Source organism: Garra rufa, chromosome 3, assembly GCF_049309525.1.
Source record: "Garra rufa chromosome 3, GarRuf1.0, whole genome shotgun sequence".
NCBI lineage: Eukaryota > Metazoa > Chordata > Actinopteri > Cypriniformes > Cyprinidae > Garra > Garra rufa.
Genome location: NC_133363.1, coordinates 35925603 through 35944673, shown reverse-complemented (window position 1 = coordinate 35944673; position 19071 = coordinate 35925603). Strand labels below are relative to the sequence as shown.

General features: G+C 35.7%; 3 protein-coding genes across 16 annotated transcripts in view; 2 read left to right on the top strand and 1 right to left on the bottom strand.

Moving 5' to 3' along the window:
- Nucleotides 1-5365, top strand: part of slc7a9 (solute carrier family 7 member 9) — a 23696-nt gene extending 18331 nt beyond the window's left edge. For all 3 annotated transcript variants that reach the window (XM_073836050.1, XM_073836051.1, XM_073836052.1), the window contains exons 9-13: nucleotides 2723-2826; nucleotides 2941-3037; nucleotides 3149-3298; nucleotides 3467-3641; nucleotides 4736-5365. In XM_073836050.1, coding sequence (XP_073692151.1) covers nucleotides 2723-2826; nucleotides 2941-3037; nucleotides 3149-3298; nucleotides 3467-3641; nucleotides 4736-4797 — 588 coding nt within the window. In that variant the 3' untranslated portion in view covers nucleotides 4798-5365. The remainder of the gene's footprint in view (nucleotides 1-2722; nucleotides 2827-2940; nucleotides 3038-3148; nucleotides 3299-3466; nucleotides 3642-4735) is intronic.
- A 2568-nt stretch (nucleotides 5366-7933) lies between these two features.
- nudt19 (nudix (nucleoside diphosphate linked moiety X)-type motif 19) lies at nucleotides 7934-14661 on the top strand. The gene is made up of 3 exons (XM_073836049.1): nucleotides 7934-9044; nucleotides 9885-10092; nucleotides 10176-14661. The coding sequence occupies exons 1-3, from the start codon at nucleotides 8277-8279 to the stop codon at nucleotides 10406-10408; spliced, it is 1209 nt and encodes a 402-aa protein (XP_073692150.1). The 5' UTR covers nucleotides 7934-8276; the 3' UTR covers nucleotides 10409-14661.
- Nucleotides 12755-19071, bottom strand: part of celf1 (cugbp, Elav-like family member 1) — a 35250-nt gene continuing 28933 nt past the window's right edge. For all 12 annotated transcript variants that reach the window (XM_073836036.1, XM_073836038.1, XM_073836041.1 and 9 more), the window contains 2 exons: nucleotides 17747-17918; nucleotides 12755-14660 (listed from right to left, as the gene is read on the bottom strand). In XM_073836036.1, coding sequence (XP_073692137.1) covers nucleotides 17791-17918 — 128 coding nt within the window. In that variant the 3' untranslated portion in view covers nucleotides 12755-14660; nucleotides 17747-17790. The remainder of the gene's footprint in view (nucleotides 14661-17746; nucleotides 17919-19071) is intronic.

Here is a 19071-nt window from a genome sequence, read left to right as displayed (position 1 = left end):
CTCCCACTCTCCTTTGAATCTTATGAAACCATCGTCCTTTCCTATTTTCTTCCCATTGTTGTTGCCATTGTTTCTTTAATTTATTTTTAATAATACTCTTAATTTCTGTTCTACTAATACTAACTGTAAAATCAATTTGATTATTTTTAGTAACTTCCTTTGCTATTTTATCTGCTATTTCGTTTCCCTTAACTCCATAATGTTTTCAACGTCATTACTTTGCCACCAATGAGATGAATTGTGGGAGTTACGTTATCTCGACATTATTAATTTACCTACAACCAATGAGAAGGCATGTGGGCGGGGCGACACAGGCAGCCCCGCCCCAGATTCAGCCCCGCCTCGATCTGCAGGCTGCAGACAGGGGCTTCTCGATGATTGGGCGATGCAAATGTTGGAGGCATAACTATTAACGATCCCGGGGAAGTTGCGTAACAGACCTGTTATGTTGGAATTGACCTATTTTTCGGTGGTCTTTTGCAAAAACTAATTTATATAAGAAGGAGGAAACGATGGTGTTTGAGACTCATGGTATGTCATGTCCATGTACTGAACTGTTATTATTTAACTATGCCAAGGTAAATTCAGTTTTCCATTCTATGGCACCTTTAAGTAAAGATCATGTTCCATGAAGATATTTTGTAAATTTTCTACCATAAATATATAAAAACTTGATTTTTGATTAGTAATATACACTGCTAAGAACTTTATTTGGACAACTTTTAAGGCGATTTTCTCAATATTTAGATTTTTTTGCACCCTCAGATTCCAGGTTTTCAAGTAGTTATTTCAGACAAACATTGTCCTATTTTAACAAACAATATATCAATGGAAAGATTATTTACTCAGCTATCAGATGACGTAAGAATCTCAATTTCGACAAATTTACACTTATGGTTTTGTGGTCCAGGGTCACATTTGTGCATTCTTCGCGGTGCGGCTGCGCTTGTGAGTGCGCGAAGTCGCCGCAACTCATGTAAAGAAGGGGAGGGGTTAAGAGCGTATTCTACAGTAGCCTACACATCATACAAGTTTATTATATTTACTTTTGATTTTCTGTTTTGTCAACGTCCGTGTTAATTGTTAATTTATAAAATAAAAATATTATTCTAAAAAACTCCACTCTTTCTGGTTGGGGGGCCAATGGGGGCCTTGGAGGCGCCACTGAAAATAATATATTTTGTCGTGTATATTTTTTTAATTCGACCAGATAACATAACAGATTTTAAGCTACGATTTTAATGGTTATGTTACAACGTGCCCCTCAGATGTTACAGTGTACCCCTCAGGGTAATGTATTTCACTTCCTTTCTTTTAAGGTTGACTAGCAGTACATATCTGTACTACTAGACAAGTGTGAAATTAATGTGGATAAAAAAATGACACTGTGAGCTCCACGTGGATTTAAACAAACTAGAAATTCAAAAAGTGTTAGGTTGTACACCGCGCTCTCCTACTACTCTTTTCACATACTCTTTTTTCACCTACTGTGTAGAGGGAAACTGCAATTTTGAATACAGTCACTGTCATAGTGACTGGAGAAACAAAGCTTTTCAAAACTTTGAATCAGTTGAGCCCATTGCTTTGCAAAATGATTCATTTTTTTAGTGCTTAAAATGCCACATGCTGGAGACACCTGCTGGTCAGTTGTTGTAAATGCACTGAAAACTCAGATCAAACATGCATAAAAACATTTTACAAACAGATTGTAAATGTGATGCGATGTGTCTGTTACTTTATTAATTTGTTGGACTTGTTTTGTTTATGGAGAGCTTGGTCATTCAGGCCAATAAGAGACTAATAACTGACTGATTCTCGAGTTGTGGGACAAAACAGGATAAAATATTGAGAAAAAAACAAAAACCTTGTACTCAATTGAAAGTAGTGACGAAGCCTAATTTTGAAGACATTTTAACTATCAAATACACAATTTTATATTTCATGTCCTTAAAAAACGCAAAAAAAATTGATGACTTCATGTTAAATGTGAACTATTAACATGAAGATTTAAAATATTCTAAAACTAAAGTGTCGTAGATTTGATATAATAATGATACAAGTACATTGAAGGGGATAATTGTTAATACATTCTATTATTAATCCCTCATAACATTTACAATTGAAAATATTTTCATATGTTTTGTCCCATGTCTCAAGAGTCAGTCAACTAACTTTTTCTTGTATTAAACTGTGTCAATAAAAACATGTCTACAAATGTGTAAAATTGATCTGGGATCAGTTAAAAACCATACAGACACTGTTTAATGCACCCTTAGCAACCTACTATTGAAATTCCAAAACATTTCAGGAACATTATAACATTACAGCCTACTTTACTGAAATCACATGACTTTGGCATTTTGATACTCGCCCCGAATTACTGGTTTAAAACAAAGGATTCACAAAGGTTTTGACATTTCACAAAGCAGTGTTTCAAAACCAAACATCACTAGTTCCACGGGAAAACCAGATTTAGAAAAAGTCATATTCTATTGAAAAAAATTATGCTTAGTTCTATAATATGCAGTAAGCCAAAATAATTCAATCTCTAAAACTGTGTTTTTAAAGCCCTCACTCTAATTGTAAAAAACTGAATAAGTCATCATGGAAATTCATTGGTCAGTGATTTATGAGAATTATCTTTAATGTCAGTTTATTGAAAGTTTTCAGTTAATATTATTTTTGGTGTAAAATGATCCTTGAGTTGTATTTTACTCCACAGACCTTCGGTGACAGAGTGCTGTACCCATTGTCATGGATTGTTCCTTTATTTGTGGTCTTTTCCACTTTTGGTGCAGCCAATGGGAGCTGTTTCACTGCAGGCAGGTTAGGAAATTCAGCCGTTTTATTTTTTATATAAATTTGTGTACTAGACATTTGCTGAAAGTTGTTTTCTGAGCCTGACTCTTACTGTTTGTTGTGTATGTTTGTATATGTTAGGTTGACATATGTGGCAGGACGGGAGGGCCACATGGTTAGGATCATGTCATTCATCAGTGTGACACGTTACACACCTTCTCCAGCTCTAATGTTTAATGTAGGTCTCATGTAATATTACGTTTACAGTAGTTTTTTCAACAGTTTTATACACACGAACAATATGCAAGTTTTATGATTGAATATTGGTTCTGCATGATTTTCTTTACAGGGCATGCTGTCAATCATCTACATCATGCCAGCAGACATAAACACTCTCATCAATTACTTCAGTTTTGCTCAGTGGGGTTTCTACGGCCTCACATGTCTTGCACTCATTGTTATGCGATTCACTAGGAAGGACCTTGAGAGACCTGTCAAGGTTAGAGTGACACCTCATCATGTGAATAAATTAAAAAACTCGTACAGCTTTCGCAGTATTTGCATTTCTGTAATCATTTAGCAGAAGTTATTATCTAAAGCAATGGTTTACGGTAATCTATTGTAAAATGGCTACTCAACATAAAATGTTTGCTTTTGTTTCTCCCAGGTGCCGATAATCATCCCTGCTGTGGTGGTAATTGTGTCCTGTTATCTGGTTCTTGCTCCCATCATAGACCAGCCTGAGTGGGAGTACCTGTACTGCACACTGTTCATTGTCGGTGGTCTTCTCTTATATGTACCCTTCATTTACTACAAATTCAACTGGATTCGACGCATCATGAGTAAGTAGCTAAAAATTCCAGTGAAAACTTTTTGAATTCAAAGATCAGGGTAAAGTTAACTTATTTTGTCTTTTGGGAAACATGTAACTATCCTCTGTAGCCTCTAAAGGGCAGTACTAAATTAAAAAAAAATATGATATTTTGGCAAAACTAAGAAAAATGTACACCTCTCCAGTCTGTTCAAAAGTTTTCACCCCTGGCTCTTAATGCATTGTTTTTCCTTCTGGAGCATCAGTGAGCATTTGAACCTTCTGTAATTGTTGCATACGAGTCCCTCAGTTGTACTCATTTTAAAAAAGATGGATCTTTAAATCATACAGTCATTGCTGGAAAGGGTTCAAATACAAAAAAAAAAAATGCTGGAAAACCAAAGAATTTGTGGGACCTGTAGGACTTTTCTGAAGAACAGCGGGCAGTTTAACTGTTTAGAACAAATAAGGGACGTGTGAAGAACTATTACTAAACAAACAATAAAAAAAAAAAAAAAAAAACAGCTGCGTATAATTCAGGTAGGAGCACAGTATTAAGAATCAAGGGGATGTAAACTTTTGAACCGGGTCATTTTTATAAACTTTTATGTGAAATGTCTTATTCAGGTCAGTACTAAATAAACAATAGCATGCATTTTGTATGATTCCTCTTATTTTGGTCAAATAATTAACATTTTGCAGATTCTAAAAGGGGGTGTAAACTTTTGACCTCAACTGTATATATACTGTATATAGCAAACTGTTTAAAAAACTATTACAACAAAACGACAAATTTAGACATTACGAAATAAAATATTACAACTTATGATAAATAAAACTATTTTAACAAATATTTTGACCATTTCTAAATTTAGTTAATATTTTCATTTTCACAAAATGTAATTTCCTATAAAATCCTATATACTGTTTACAGTAAATACATTTTTTTAAACTCTCTACTATCCTAAAAAACAGGGGATGTCTGGTCTCCCTACTTTTAAGGCTATTTTTAGTGGATGTTCACCAGTACCAGAAACATTTGGTCAAGAAATGTCTAATAATTAAATAGCATCTCTTCTCATATGCAGTACTAAATTCTTAAACTTGAACTGGTAACTCTTCCAGGGCCACTCACCATGCACCTTCAGCTGTTCATGCAAGTCGTTCCTCCTGAAAAGACTGAGTGACAGATATCACATTGGAGGACAGACACAGATGTAATAACCAGCACTGGACAACAGAGTGATCCATGGATGTGCAAAAAGGATCCTTAAAGGGAACGTGGCTGCATATGGACAGATTTTGTATTATTTTATTATTATTTCTAATGTCTGACCATCCATTGTTTTACATACAGTGTATTACAACTCTTTCCCGGATCACAGGTTTTTACTTTACAAAATAACACAACACCTTCACCTTCATGTTTGTGAATTCTTAATACTTGCAGTTTCTCTAACTTATGTGTTGTTATATGCAAGTTTGTTGTACAGAAAGGCAATGATTTTTTTTTTCAAGTTTATTGAGCTCAAATGTATGAATTGTGAAGAAATTAACTATCCAGAGTAAAATTATGTTTCCATAAATGCTAAACAGATGTTTTCAAACAATGCATGGACAACCCAGTGTATGAACTGACTGAAAATCACAGGAGATATTGTCTTAAATATACATCTTTAAGTAGCCTATTAGAGAATTACTTGTAATAGAGTGCAGATGGGTGTAAATAATAAATCACATATTTTAATATTTTAACTCTATATTGTGGATTTTCATTTTAATGGCTATTAAATTACTCTGGTCATTTTTAATGGCCAGATGTCACGTGATACCTGCTACGTTTCCTGTTACGTCTGGGTATGCAAGTGCATATAGGCCCAGGCTGATTGGGGGCCTTCCGAGGGGGACCTTTTTATTAAAATGAGGGAACATATTCTTAATTTGTGGAATGAATGAATGAATGAATAAATGTGACCCTGGACCACAAAACCAGTCTTAAGTCGCTGGGGTATATTTGTAGCAATAGCCAAAAATACATTGCATGGGTCAATTTTTTTTTTTTCTTTTATGCCAAAAATCATTAAGAAATTAAGTAAAGTTCATGTTCCATGAAGATTTTTTGTAAAATTCCTACTGTAAACCTATCAAAATGTAATTTTTAATTAGTAATATGCATTGTTAAGAACCTAATTTGTACAACTTTAAAGGTGATTTTCTCAGTCTTTTTGATTTTTTTTGCATCCTCAGATTTCTGATTTCAAATAGATGTATCTCAGTCAAATATTGTCCTATCCTAACAAACCATACATCAATAGAAAGCTTATTTATTGAGCTTTCATATGATGTATAAATCTCAGTTTTGTCAAATTTAACCTTATGACTGGTTTTGTGGTCCAGGGTCACAAATAGTCTGCATGTGATGTGCAGGGCTTGGTAGTAATAATAATAATAATAATAATAATAATAAACCTGAGGTTGGTGGCTAGCTAGTTGAAAATACTGTATCACAACTGTATCACATTTTATTCTCTTTTAATCAAAAGTCTGTCGAAATTAGCCATTCTTTCCATTGAGAACACACAGCCTTCAATTAGACACCGAGGACACTGTGGATGAATTTGAGGAAATAAATTAAATAATTAAAATGTGAATAGTGAGGTGTACTTTCTGTATTTTTGCATTTTTGGCTGCTTTAAATACAGTGCCCTCCACTAATATTGGCACCCTTAGTAAATATGAGCAAAAATGACTGAAAATAAATCTGCATCCTTTAGACTTTCATTCGAAAAATTCACAAAACCTTTTAGTGAAGAAAAACGATGGAAAATGGAGGGGGATATCTCATTATGAAATAAATGTTTTTCTCCAGTTCACGTTGGCCACTATTATTGGCACCCCTAAAAATTTGTCTAAGTAAAATATCTCTAAAGTATATTCCCGTTAATATTACAATTTTTTTAGCACACCAGGGTGGCTAGGAGTATAAAATTGTCATGACTTTCTGTTCCACAGGATTATAAATATGAGGAACACAAAAGCCAAATTCCCTTAATCATCCATCACAAGAAGTAAAACCAAAGAATGAGGTTCTGATGTGCAGAACAAGTTTGTTGAGCTTCACAAAATAGAAGGTGGCTGTAAGAAAAGAGCTAAAGCATTGAAAATCCCCATTCTCACCATCAGGGCAATAATTAAGAACTAAAGATGTTACAAATCTGCCTAGAAGAGGATGTGTGTCTATATCATCCTAATGCACAATAAGGAGGAGAGTTTGAGTGGCCAAAGACTCTCCAAGGATCACAGTTGGAGAATTGCAGAGAATTGTTGAGTCTTGGGGTCAGAAAGCTTAAAATAAAATGATCAAACATCCCCTACATCACCACATGTTGTTCCAGAGGGTTTCAAGAAAAAATCTTCCTGGCTCATCCAAAAACAAACTCCAGCATATTCAATTGTCAGACATGATTTGAACTTCAAACAGGACTGGCTTCTATGGTCAGATGAAACTAAAAATGAGCTTTTTGGCAGCTAACCCTCCAGATGGTTTTGGTGCAGACAGGGATAAAAAGGTACCCCATGCCCACGGTTAAAAATACTGCTGGGTCTTTAATGTTGTGGACTTATTTTTCTGCCGGAGGTCCTGGACATCTTGTTTAGATACATGGCTTCATGGATTCTATCAAATACCAGCAGAAAAAAATTGTGTCTCTGAGCACAGAATGAAGCTTCTACCATGGCCGTCCCAGTTCTCTGACCTGGACCCTGTATAGAAACTGAAGAGAAGAAGCACCAACATGAAGCTGGGAAGAAAGAGATTCTGTATGAAGGAATGGTCTCTGATCTCTTGTCAGGTGTTCTCCAAACTCATTAGACATTGTTGGAGAAAACTCAGAACTGTTATCTTGGGAAAAGAATGTTGCAATAATTGGGTGCCAATAATAGTGGCCAACGTGATCTAGAGAAAAAACATTTATTGAAGAAAACAATAATGAGCTTTGGAGCCCACATTAATGTTTTGTGATAACTGGATTAGGAGTTTTAGGAGTTTGTGACACTGGATTACAAAACCAGTCATAAAGGGTCAGTTTTCTGAAATTGAGATTTATACATCATTTGAAATCTTAAAATTGATGTATGGTTTGTTAGAATATGACAATATTTGGCCAAGATACAACTATTTGAAAATCTGGAATCTGAAAAAAAAAAATCTAAATATTGAGGAAATCGCTGTTAAAGTTGTCCAAATGAAGTGCTTAGTAATATTATTAATTAAAAGTTTTGATATATACTTATGGTAGGAAGTTTACAAAATATCTTTATTGAACATGATCTTTACTTAATAATATCCTAAAGATTTTTGGCATAAAAGAAAAAGTGATAATTTTGACCCATACAATGTATTTTTGGCTATTGCTACAAATATACTAGTACTACTTAAGACAGGGTCACATTTCTCCAGTGACACGAAAAAGGTCTTCACATAACAATGTCGCAAAGTTATGAAAACCAAAGCGTTCATCCCTTGCAGTAGATGGCGCCAATCACCAAATACAGAATATAAGTACTATTATTTTTCTCTGTGCTGTCCTTCGGTCATGAGTTGACCGAAGTCGAAAGTTGCCGGATAAGGTATTGGTGCAACTGAATATGCAAGCGAGAGGTCAAAATGAACACGGCGCTAAAACACTGGAGGGAGGCGGCGACGGTGATCTTGGCGGCCGGGCTGAGACACACTCCGATTGCGGACTCTTTTAAAACAGGTCTGGAAAAAGTCAAAAACATAGCGCACAAATCTGCCTTTGATTATCAAGTGCTACTGCTGAAACGAAGCGGTAACAGCGGGTTCATGCCCAATGCCTACGTGTTTCCCGGAGGGCTAGTGGACGCGTCTGACTTCTCCAGCGAGTGGCAGGACATCTTTAAATCTTTTACGAAAGCGCCTAACTACGGCATCGGAGTTGTGAAGCAGCCGCCGGAGACCAGGCCACCCATTTTCGCCACTGACAGAGCGAAACTGGGGTCACCGATTCCCGGAGATGTGGCTTTCAGGATATGTGCGGTGAGAGAGACGTTTGAGGAGTCAGGTGTGCTCCTGGCGGTTCCCAAACACGAGGAAAGCGGGATTCCTGTACACACAGATGATGCTTGTGACAGTGACACCCAGCCAACCTTGACCAGACTGAGCGGACTGTGGGACAAAGACGTGCTGTCAAAGTGGAGATCTCTGGTTATTGGTAACTCAGCGAATTTTATTAAGATGTGCAAGGAGTTGCAGTGTCTGCCCAACATTTGGGCTCTACACGAGTGGGGCAACTGGCTGACCCCCATAGGCTTGGACGGCAAACAGAGGCGTTACGACACAGCCTTTTACATCTGCTGCCTGAACGACATTCCACATACACTTGAGGACGAAAAGGAAATTGTTCATTTTAAAGTGCGTTTCGATCCGTTGGACAGTCACATGTTAGATAGATCAAGTAACTCTTAAGTTACATATTAACTTGCGACCAATTTGTATCCAACTGGTGAAATAACTTTGATTTTGCTCAATGTTGACGTTCTGCTTATTTCCTGGAGATTTCGCCTGTGGCCTCCTTAATATTCATGAGGCAAGCGCTCATTCGCCAGCTAGGCTGCGCCAAAGTCACGTAACGTAATTAATATTTATAAATTTAAACTTAAAGGATTAGTTCACTTCTAGAACAAAAATGTACAGATGATTTACTCACCCCCTTGTCATCCAAGATGTTCATGTCTTTCTTTTTTCAGTCCTAAAGAAATAGTTTTTTGAGGAAAACCATTTCAGGATTAATAATGGACTTCTATGGTGCTCTGAGTTTGAACTTCCAAAATAGTTTAAATGCAGCTTTAAAGGGCTCTAAACGATCCTAGCTGAGATTATCTGATGTTATCTAGCGAAATGCTGTTATTTTCTAAAAAAAAAAATAAAAAAAAAACTTTTTATTTTTTTACTGCAAATGCTTGTCTAGCTCTGCGATGCGTACTCTGTGCACTCCGGTTCAAGACAGTTAGGGTCGAAAATCTAATTTTCTCCTCCAACTGTTCACTCGTTCACTTTGTAAACAATAATTGTAGATGCAGGACAATTTTGAAGTTGGAAGAGAAAATAAGTTGGGAGTTTTTCAACATACCCTAACAGTATTGAACCAGAATACACAGAGTACACGCAGAGCTAGACAAGACAAGCATTTGAGGTCAGAAAGTATATAAATTGTAATAACAAGTACAAATGATGCTTAACTTTGTTTCTTAGTGGGCTACTCCCTCTGAAGTGCTGCACAGCTATAAAGCAAAGGAAATGTGGATCGCTCCGCCTCAGTTTTATGACCTTGGACGAATATGCCAGTTTCCAGCTCTCCAAGATCTCCATCGCTTTGCCTGGAAGAGGTCTTTGGAGGGTTGCGAGCACTGGCTGCCTATTCCGCTGAAGGCGTCTGACTGCTTTGCAAGCATTTTTCCAGGTAATTTTGTCAGATGATAAATTAGACAATTTTGCTAATTGTCACCTCTTTGTTAAACAAAGTTTCTCTTCTCCAATACATAGGGGATGTTCTGTACCCAGAAAAAGTGGACCCTTCAGGAACGAGTGGCGGTGTGATGAAAACTGAGAAAAGACTTGAAGAGCTCCAGCGGGACAGTGCAAACCTGCACCGTATCGTCTGGCAGGATCTATATACAATAACTATCCAAATGAACATCACACCCAAGTATAATCACTTGTCTCCTCTCTGTGGTACAGATGTGGACAACCCCTCTAAAGACCATAGTAAACTCTGATTCTTACCTGTCAAACAGTGGCTTTTTTTTCTATCTACTGATTAGCTAACTTAAGCCATGCTGTGCAACGTAGTTGAATAGACCAATTTGGAGCAGAAGTCACAGTAATGTCAATTGCAACTGCACGCACATTGTGGTGGCAGAAAAACACTGGGAACAAGTGGAGGGAAATGGGTAAAATCCATGGAATAAGATAATCCATATAATTAGGGATGCACCGAATGTTCTGCAACAAATTATTCGGCCAAAAATAGTTGTTAAATTAAAAATACACAAATAATCATAATCATTACACCAGCTCTATTACTACATTTATTATAACATTCTCCTTTGCTCAGCAAGGCTGCATTAATTTGTACACTTAAAAAAAAAAAAAAACACATGCCTGATTCAAAAAGGGGGTCTTAAAAATGGCCAAAGAATATTATTTTACTAGCTTATTAATTTTAAGGCTATAATGTTCAGTGCAGTGATGCGCGGGTCAATGTATAAACAACCCGAACCCGACTGACGTTTTCAACTAACCCGCCCGCAACTCAGACCGCAAAAAAAGAAAATATTGTACCCGACCCGCTTCCTGACCCGCATGTTTAATCTTGGCGACTGACAGCAGCTATTATATGCGGCGAGTGCGTTCACTGTCAAACATCATTCGGCATTAATCAGGTCATTTTGTCAAAAGAAATGGTCTTGATTACAAGAAAAATGCAGATTGTTCTTGTGATTTATTTTGTCTTTCCTTTAGACAGATTTAAATAGTTTCGTTTTCGAAGTACTCTAAATTATGTCAGTGATTCTCAGATGTTATATGATTTTATTTCGATCTACAGTGTAATAAAAGTAAAGATTAGCCTATAGCCCTTTATATATAGACTACAAGCTAATTCCTTTTTTCTTAACTTCTAAAAATTATCAAGAATATTAAATCAACTTAATAGGCTAGGCTAACAAATTTTCTTATACAAACAACGAATGCACTTCAAAATGAAGTTTTCATATATAAATTCAGGAATCACGAATATGACAAAATAATATTTTATATATATTAATTGTATAGCTATAATAGTTGTATCAAATGAATAAGGAAATTATAATGCCTTGAATTTATTAAACAATGTTTAATTTTGTTCGTTTTGCTCTCTGTAAATGTAAAGAAAAATACTATTTTACTTGGAATTTGTTTTTAATCCCTGGTTTTAAACAAGCATATACAAGAGATAATTTATATATTATTGCTTGAATGCATGTTTAAAAATAGTGCTAAATTTTATAATTACGGAAATTAAACAGACCTAGGCATTTGAAAAGACATAGTGAAATGTGTCTAATAATTCCAAAAAGAAAGAGAAGCATTGGACATAATCAAAATATTCAAGACATTTATTAGGAATACCATTTTCTTAACAATTAAGCTGCTGCATGTGTTTATCCAGTCTAATCGAAGTGTGCGTCTCTTCCCCGACTTTCCCAACAAAAATCCCACCCCCTCTCAGAAAATACATAAAGCTGACATTACTGAGCTATATGCGTTTAAAAGTAGCCTATTACAATGGTACAATGGCATTGCTCAGTTCAACGTGTTAGTAATTCGGGCATTTTGTCCCGCGTCAGCATTTATTCAACAGTTAATAACGCTCAACATTCAAAAGGTAAATATTATTCAGCCAATAAAGTGTAGGCCTATGTATTTCATAGAAAATTGTGTCTTGTACTATATAAATTACAAAGGTTTAATTAGCATCTTTATGTCAAACGACCCGACTATTTTTTAGCTTTAAATTGAAGTATAATGAATAGTGAATCATGAAGTATAATTATTTGTGACCCTGGACCACAAAACCAGTTATAAAGGGGCTAATTACAGTTACATTAAAATACAATATACAGCATCTGCAAGCTATAATGAATAAATAAGCTTTTCATTGATGTATGGTTTGTAAGGATAGGACAATATTTGAAAACCTAGAATCTGAGGTTGCAAAGTGTTCAAATTTGGAGCAAATTGCCTTTAAAGTTGTCCAAATGAAGTTCTTAGCAATGCATATGACTAAACAAAAGTTTTGATACATTTACGGTTGGAATTTTACAAAATATCTTCATGGAACATGATGTTTACTAAACATCCTAATGATTTTTGGCATAAAAAAAAAACACAATCAATAATTCTGACCCATACAATGTATTGTTGGCTAATGCTACAAATATACACCTGGTTTTGTGCTCCAGGGTCACATTTGTTAGAAAAATTCTAAAATTGCATTTAAAATAAACTAAACAAAGTAGCATGATGTGCATTTTCTGTCATCTTTATATTCAGAAGAAAAAAAAAAGAATTCGGAGACCATGCTGTGTGAATGTTTTTCAAACAGTTTAATCATACATAAACTAAAGATAAACTACCAGATGACTGCTTGATGGGTGTCCATTTTGCTATATTTTTGTAGAGACAGTTGCGTGAAATCCTTAACCAACCTTATACAACACATTTGTTTCAGACATTTAATAAATTCTGCACTCTCTACACTTCCAATGAAAACCACACAACTTAAATGACAAAACAACTAAAAACATCTTAATTCAGTTAAAGGCTGTTTTGTGGAGTTGATTTTTGTTTGCATTTTGGTTACTTTGTACAGGTTGATGTTTGGTCATGGTGTTACGGTCTACATGCTTCTACTTACTGGGATTTACATTGTGAAACAACTTAAGTAGAAAAGGCAAAATCTGTACAAATCTTAAATGTTAAATACAATCACTCTGTACCAGTAATGACAAACATCCCACAGGAAATTTTCTCAGAGTACATTTAAACTCACAAAACAGCAGCTTAAAATCTAAATAGAAAACAACCACCTCAACCCCCAATTAGATTAGTCTGTCAGAATACATCTTTAAAACCTTCCAAAATGTAGCTCTTCATTCATGGAGACATGCCTTTGAACTAAAGGCTAAGGGGGCAAAGCTGCAGTTGAGCGTTACCCGATCAGTCCAGAACTTCACAACTTATACAGATGTCAAAATGGGAAAGAAAAAAAAAATGCTTGCAAGCTCTGTAAAACAAACCAACTGTATGGTTGACACACATTTTCATTAACTGACCATCTCAACAAGAGCATGTGTTTTTGCTGTTGTAGGCACAATAAATGTATATCCAAGGACTCATTTGAAACCCACTTCAGTTTGTATAACAATACATTGTTCAAACACAATTTAACCCAGAACCTAAAACACACATTGTATTGTTTCTTAAATATGCAAGTGAGACCACGTCATTGTAGCAGGAGCCGTAAGCATGATGTGAAACATACTGTAAATGTAACCAACAGCAACATGCAAAACTTTTGGCACCACTTTATTCATCTTGACTTTTTGAAACAGAACTAGATCACATTTTGCTGAGGATTTCAGTGCACTTACAAAAAAACATGCATGCTTAATATTTACCTGTGACAAGAAATTCAACTCTGCTCATTCTATGCATTATTTCAGACTAATCCTGATTTTCACACAATAAGGAAATGAAAAACATGTGCCTGTGTTGGCTCGACACACACACACACACACACACAAAGAAGAAAAAAAGGCAATTCAAGTGTCTATTGTAAATGTCACTCTGTTAATAGAAACTCCCAAAATTACATCATGCCAACTAACCTAACACAAAATTACAAATTTTATCCTCGATTTCAGCAAAATGTGACAAAAACATCCTCTAAAAGGTTTAGAACTAACAAGTGAGAGAAAGAGGGAAACACACCCACACTTGAACACACAAGTGATTCTACAAACTGAATGGCTGCTTTGAGAAGAACATCAACAAAAATCAAAAAGGAGTACACAATCAGAAGCGCTAGGAAGACTGCTCGAAAACAATAAAAATCGATAAAGAGGAGAGAGAGAGAAAACAAATCTGAAAAACGAAACAATGAAAATTAAAAACTTCTGCAAAAATCTAGTGGTTATGTTTGTACGTTCTAGAAAAATAGACTCTTTGCTCAAGAACAATTTTCAGGAAACTTTTTACACTTGGAGCAGTCTTTCTAACGCTCCCTATTGGCAGCACAAATGACAAATGAACATCACACAAAGAAACAAACAAAATAAGTAATCAATAAGCGTCAAAAGTTAACAAAAAGGGTCAAGTGTGAAATTTCAAGCGTCAGAGAAGCGAAGAGGACAACGGACTGGACGATGAACTTTTGACGTCACATCGACATGCTAGGCAAACGATGACAAACGGGCACGAAGATATCTAGAACAAAAACAAAAAAAACGAATAACAAACCTAGGTTAAAGCACAACGGAAAAAGGAGAGGGGATGAAAAAGAAAATCATGAATGATTATTTTTTGCATGAGGAGGTGCACACATCATCTAAACACAAAACATTGAATGCAGCACAGGAAATGATGAAGAAAAGTGGGAAGGAGGAGGGAGAGATAAGCACCATGCCAATAGTGAACAAAGGGAATAACATTAAACGACAACAAGAACAACAAGAACAACACCACTGAGAGACAACAAACACAACCTGCCTACTACAGCTACGACAACACTGTCCTCGACAGCGACCGTTCAACTCAACAAATGAAAATGTTCGACGTCTCACAACCACATTTCCATTTTAGCCCAAGGGAAAGAGAGAGAGAAACCAAAAGAAAAATTGTGCTTCAATGTTTCAGCTCTTTCAGTGAAAGTCCTTTTATTTTGTGCTTCAATTTTGAATTGTGTGGGACTGCGGAATAATGCATATTTGGAGCTGCTCATATTGGTTCTTATTCACAAAACACCCGTCATGGGGAACACAAATGAATACAATTTAGCTACATTGAACTCCGTGAAGGACAACATCATGATGGGACACAGAGCATCATCATTGAACATATACAGAAATTTAAGACTTGATGTGTTTGGCACATTAGTGGAACTACTCTGCACTTGTGAGCTGTTGTAAGGCGCACAAATCCTTTGCACAAACGCCAGTCAATCGGCTCTGGATAAAAGGAACATAACTATGGAATCTGCCTAACAAACAAAAATCCCTGCCTAGAACAAGTTCACAAGAATCTTTGGATTGTTCAAAATGGTGATCTGTGTTGCCATTGTTCTTCCACTTAATGATTTGTAATGCATGTGTTTGTTTGAACAGAGGCACAGATCAGGGACCGGACGTTCCCTGCACTAGCATCTAAGCGCTTCAAGAGGGGCTTACCACCTGGGTTCAGTCTAAAGCGTCTCTAATGCCCGAGAGGCATACAGACCAAGTCACGATAGTGTCTGTACAGATTGTGAGGTTAACAAGAATTGGCTTATTTGCAATGAATCAGCGAAAATAAAAAGCATCGTTAATAAATACAAGCGTGTCGAACAGTGGCGACAACTGTGAGGTAAATGTCAAAACAAAAGAAAATCGTCTACAATATACAGTTTTCACTAATTGCAACTCCAAGCTCAAGTTATGTGGAAATTAAATGACTTCAGCATTTGTCACTACACATGTAAATGTACTTCGTTTAGCGATATTACACTGAGTGAGTAAGAACTTTAGACTGAACCGTGAATTTGCTTTTTTTTTTTTTTGACTAAACAGACGACACTAGGACTGGTGAAAAGGGCCACACATCCGTCGTTTAAACAATCGGTGAATGTATCCACAAAACTTCACATTAGGATTCTACAAAAACACTGTTGAATCTTTTCAGTTGATTTTTTTTTTTAAACAACCGTTTTAATTCAGAGAAATTATTTAGGCAATATTATAAAACCTCTATAAAAATAGAAAAGGCATAATAGTTAAGTAATATACACTATCTGGATAATGTTTCTTCTCGATTTCCATAAAAACAATCTCACCTCATGACCCTGCAGGACTCAGATTGGCATTAACGTTTGATTACGATTTGAACACTTAGTTACTGCCATGATCAACTAAAAGCAAGTTGCATGGAGTAAGTTAGAAATACAAAGTGTGATGAGGATTGCAGGACGAGTCTCAATACACCTGCAAACGCTGAGATTAAAATACTTCAAGTTCAAATTATTCTTCTGACAATTAAGCGGCCATGAATTTAGCAGTTGTAAACTTCCCTCTTTCTGTTCTTGGCAGTATCGTCTCTCACTCTTCTCCAGAATGCAAATATTGCTAAAAGCTTCAACGCCAACCTCTTGAATTGAGGCGTAGGATAATGTATCAAATGAGCATCAAAATAAAAACAAAAATCGTGTTGTAGATTGTGTCTTTGCTCAAAAAAGCTATACAAATGCCATTTTAAAACCATGTGTGCTACCGTGTGATTTCCAAAGGATCTTGGGTCAAAAAAAGTTTCGTTTCTGTTTGAGGCTTTAAGAAAGGATTCGTGAACTGAAATGAAGAACTCCGTCACTTCTTTCGTACGTATTCCTAAGGTATTTTCATGTACCAGGCGAGTAGAATAATGGGCGAGAAGTTTTGGTCTGACAGAATGGTGAGAATGTCCTGAGAGTAAGTGTAGCATCTCCTGCAAACTAGCAATACTGAATGATTAACCACCATCTACGAACCGACATGTGATATAATACCCTTGCTTAGTGTTTGTCTTTTTAGAATGTAAAAATATTAAAACAGAAAGCATCAACATTACTGTTGTCAGCTGTGCCCTCCAACAGAATACATAAAACAGACTTTGAAGCAATGTTACATCACCCTCATTGTGAAGACACAGATACATTAAAAATAAATAAATAAATTAGTGAAATAAATACATGACTTAAATAAAAAGGCATCCATGAAAACGGAGTCTAGTGGAGTGCAGCCTGACCTTCCAGATGCTCAAAAACAATATTCAGGTGACTGATTGATTATCTTTTGCACCGATGCAGCAAGCCTCCTTCATTTTCTAGAAAGGCAGCATTGTAGGAGGCATCAGCATTACACTGTCCGAATGTACTACAAGAGTCTAGTGTAAACACAGGAGAACATCTACAGGGGCCAGACCGTGGTGATCAACAGTCTAAGGGACTGAAAGCAGTCACGCAGGCTGGCTTTCATTGTGCAACTTCCTTTGACGCAAGATTTATACACAGCAAACTTGTAATATGGCACCAAAAACAAAACAAAATATAGATTTAAGGGAAAATAAAAGATCAACAAAACAATTAGATATATCAATGTGAAAAAAAAAAAGAAAAGAACTCTTTTCTCCTTGGAACAAATTCTTAACAATTTGCATGTTGTCTTTGTTTTGAAGGTTAAGAGAGAAGATATGTAGGAAAGGCCAGAGAAGTAAAAGAAGGATTAGGAAAGGCAGGTGTTAAGGGCGGGTGGGGTCATTCTAACTTTCCAACGTCACACTCCACTTACCAGAAAAACATTTTCAAACCAAGTCCATTTGAGAGTAAAATCACTCAGTATGGCTTGCTGTCATTTTTGGATCGTTTAAGTTGCACCTTCAGCCGCTTCATTCCAATCTGAAAACCGTTCATTGACTGAATGGCCGCCTGGGACGAAACTGGATTGTCGTAACTAACAAAGCCTAAACAAAACAAAGGAACCAGACTTTAGTTACCCACTGTACAGAATATACATCTAAAGGCTGATGATGCACAGGTAGGCCTGTCGCAATAATCAATATATCGACTTACCTCACAATATATGTACATGACGTCAATTTTTGGTGACGCAATATATTGCCCATTATATTTACATAAAAATTTATGTCACCATGTTTTATGCATTCCACTTGCGCCTGTGTATTTTGCAGCGTCTTGTACATAACGTGATGTAATGATGAGGTGCTAGTTCAAATAATAATAAAAAAAAAATTGTGCATACGGACATCTGACTGCTAAGTAGGGATAGTGTTTTTCAGCAATAGTGTGCACCCTTAAATTACAGAGAAAAGAGGATTGGGGGAAAATATGTAGATGGAAAAATATCCATACAAGTTCTGCACATTTTTCTTTTTTCTACTTGTTACTTTGCACTTTTTGATAGAAAATGTTTATTTACTATTTATTTAAGTTATTAAAGGTATCTAATATTTTGATAATTTCCACAATCTAAATATTCTTAAGAATGAAAGGTTTGTTGTTTTTCATTTGAAATTTCATTATGCTGTTATATTATGATTGTATACAGTGCCTTGCTAAATTATTCATACCCCTTCATTTTTTTCACATTTTGTTATGTTGCTGCCTTATGTTAAACTACTTTAAATTACTTTTTCCCACATCAATCTACACTCCCTACTCCATAATGGCAAAGCAAACATAGGTTTTTAACATTTGTGTAAATTTATTAAAAATAAAAAACTGAAAAGATCCCGTTGCATAAGTATTCATACCCTTTTCTGAGATAGCCAACGTTAATTTTTTCCCCCCGGTACTTTCGCCTACTTTGTGTAATAACGAAAACATTTATTTCAGTGAAAATTAAGTCCAAAACTCTCTATTTTAACATTTTGAACAATAGGGCTCTATAATCGTTTTTTTTTTTTTTTAGAAATTCTTATGCGTTTTAATTTTTCTGATAATCAAATGAAAGCATAAACATTTATTTGATTTTAATCAAATGAAAAATAAACTCTTTTCATTTTTGCCAAACAGAGGTTTACTGTTAAAATCAATACATGGAAAAAAAAATTATATTCAGTTTAAAACTTTCAAATAATAATTGTAGGATTTTTT

What these genes read in the sequence shown, in the direction of transcription:
- nudt19 (XM_073836049.1), top strand. Translation starts at nt 8,277, where the DNA reads ATGAACACGGCGCTAAAACACTGGAGGGAGGCGGCGACGGTGATCTTG. An exon ending in AGGAAATTGTTCATTTTAAA is followed by an intron (nt 9,045 to 9,884) that starts GTGCGTTTCGAT and finishes TTTGTTTCTTAG; the next exon opens with TGGGCTACTCCCTCTGAAGT. An exon ending in CTTTGCAAGCATTTTTCCAG is followed by an intron (nt 10,093 to 10,175) that starts GTAATTTTGTCA and finishes TCCAATACATAG; the next exon opens with GGGATGTTCTGTACCCAGAA.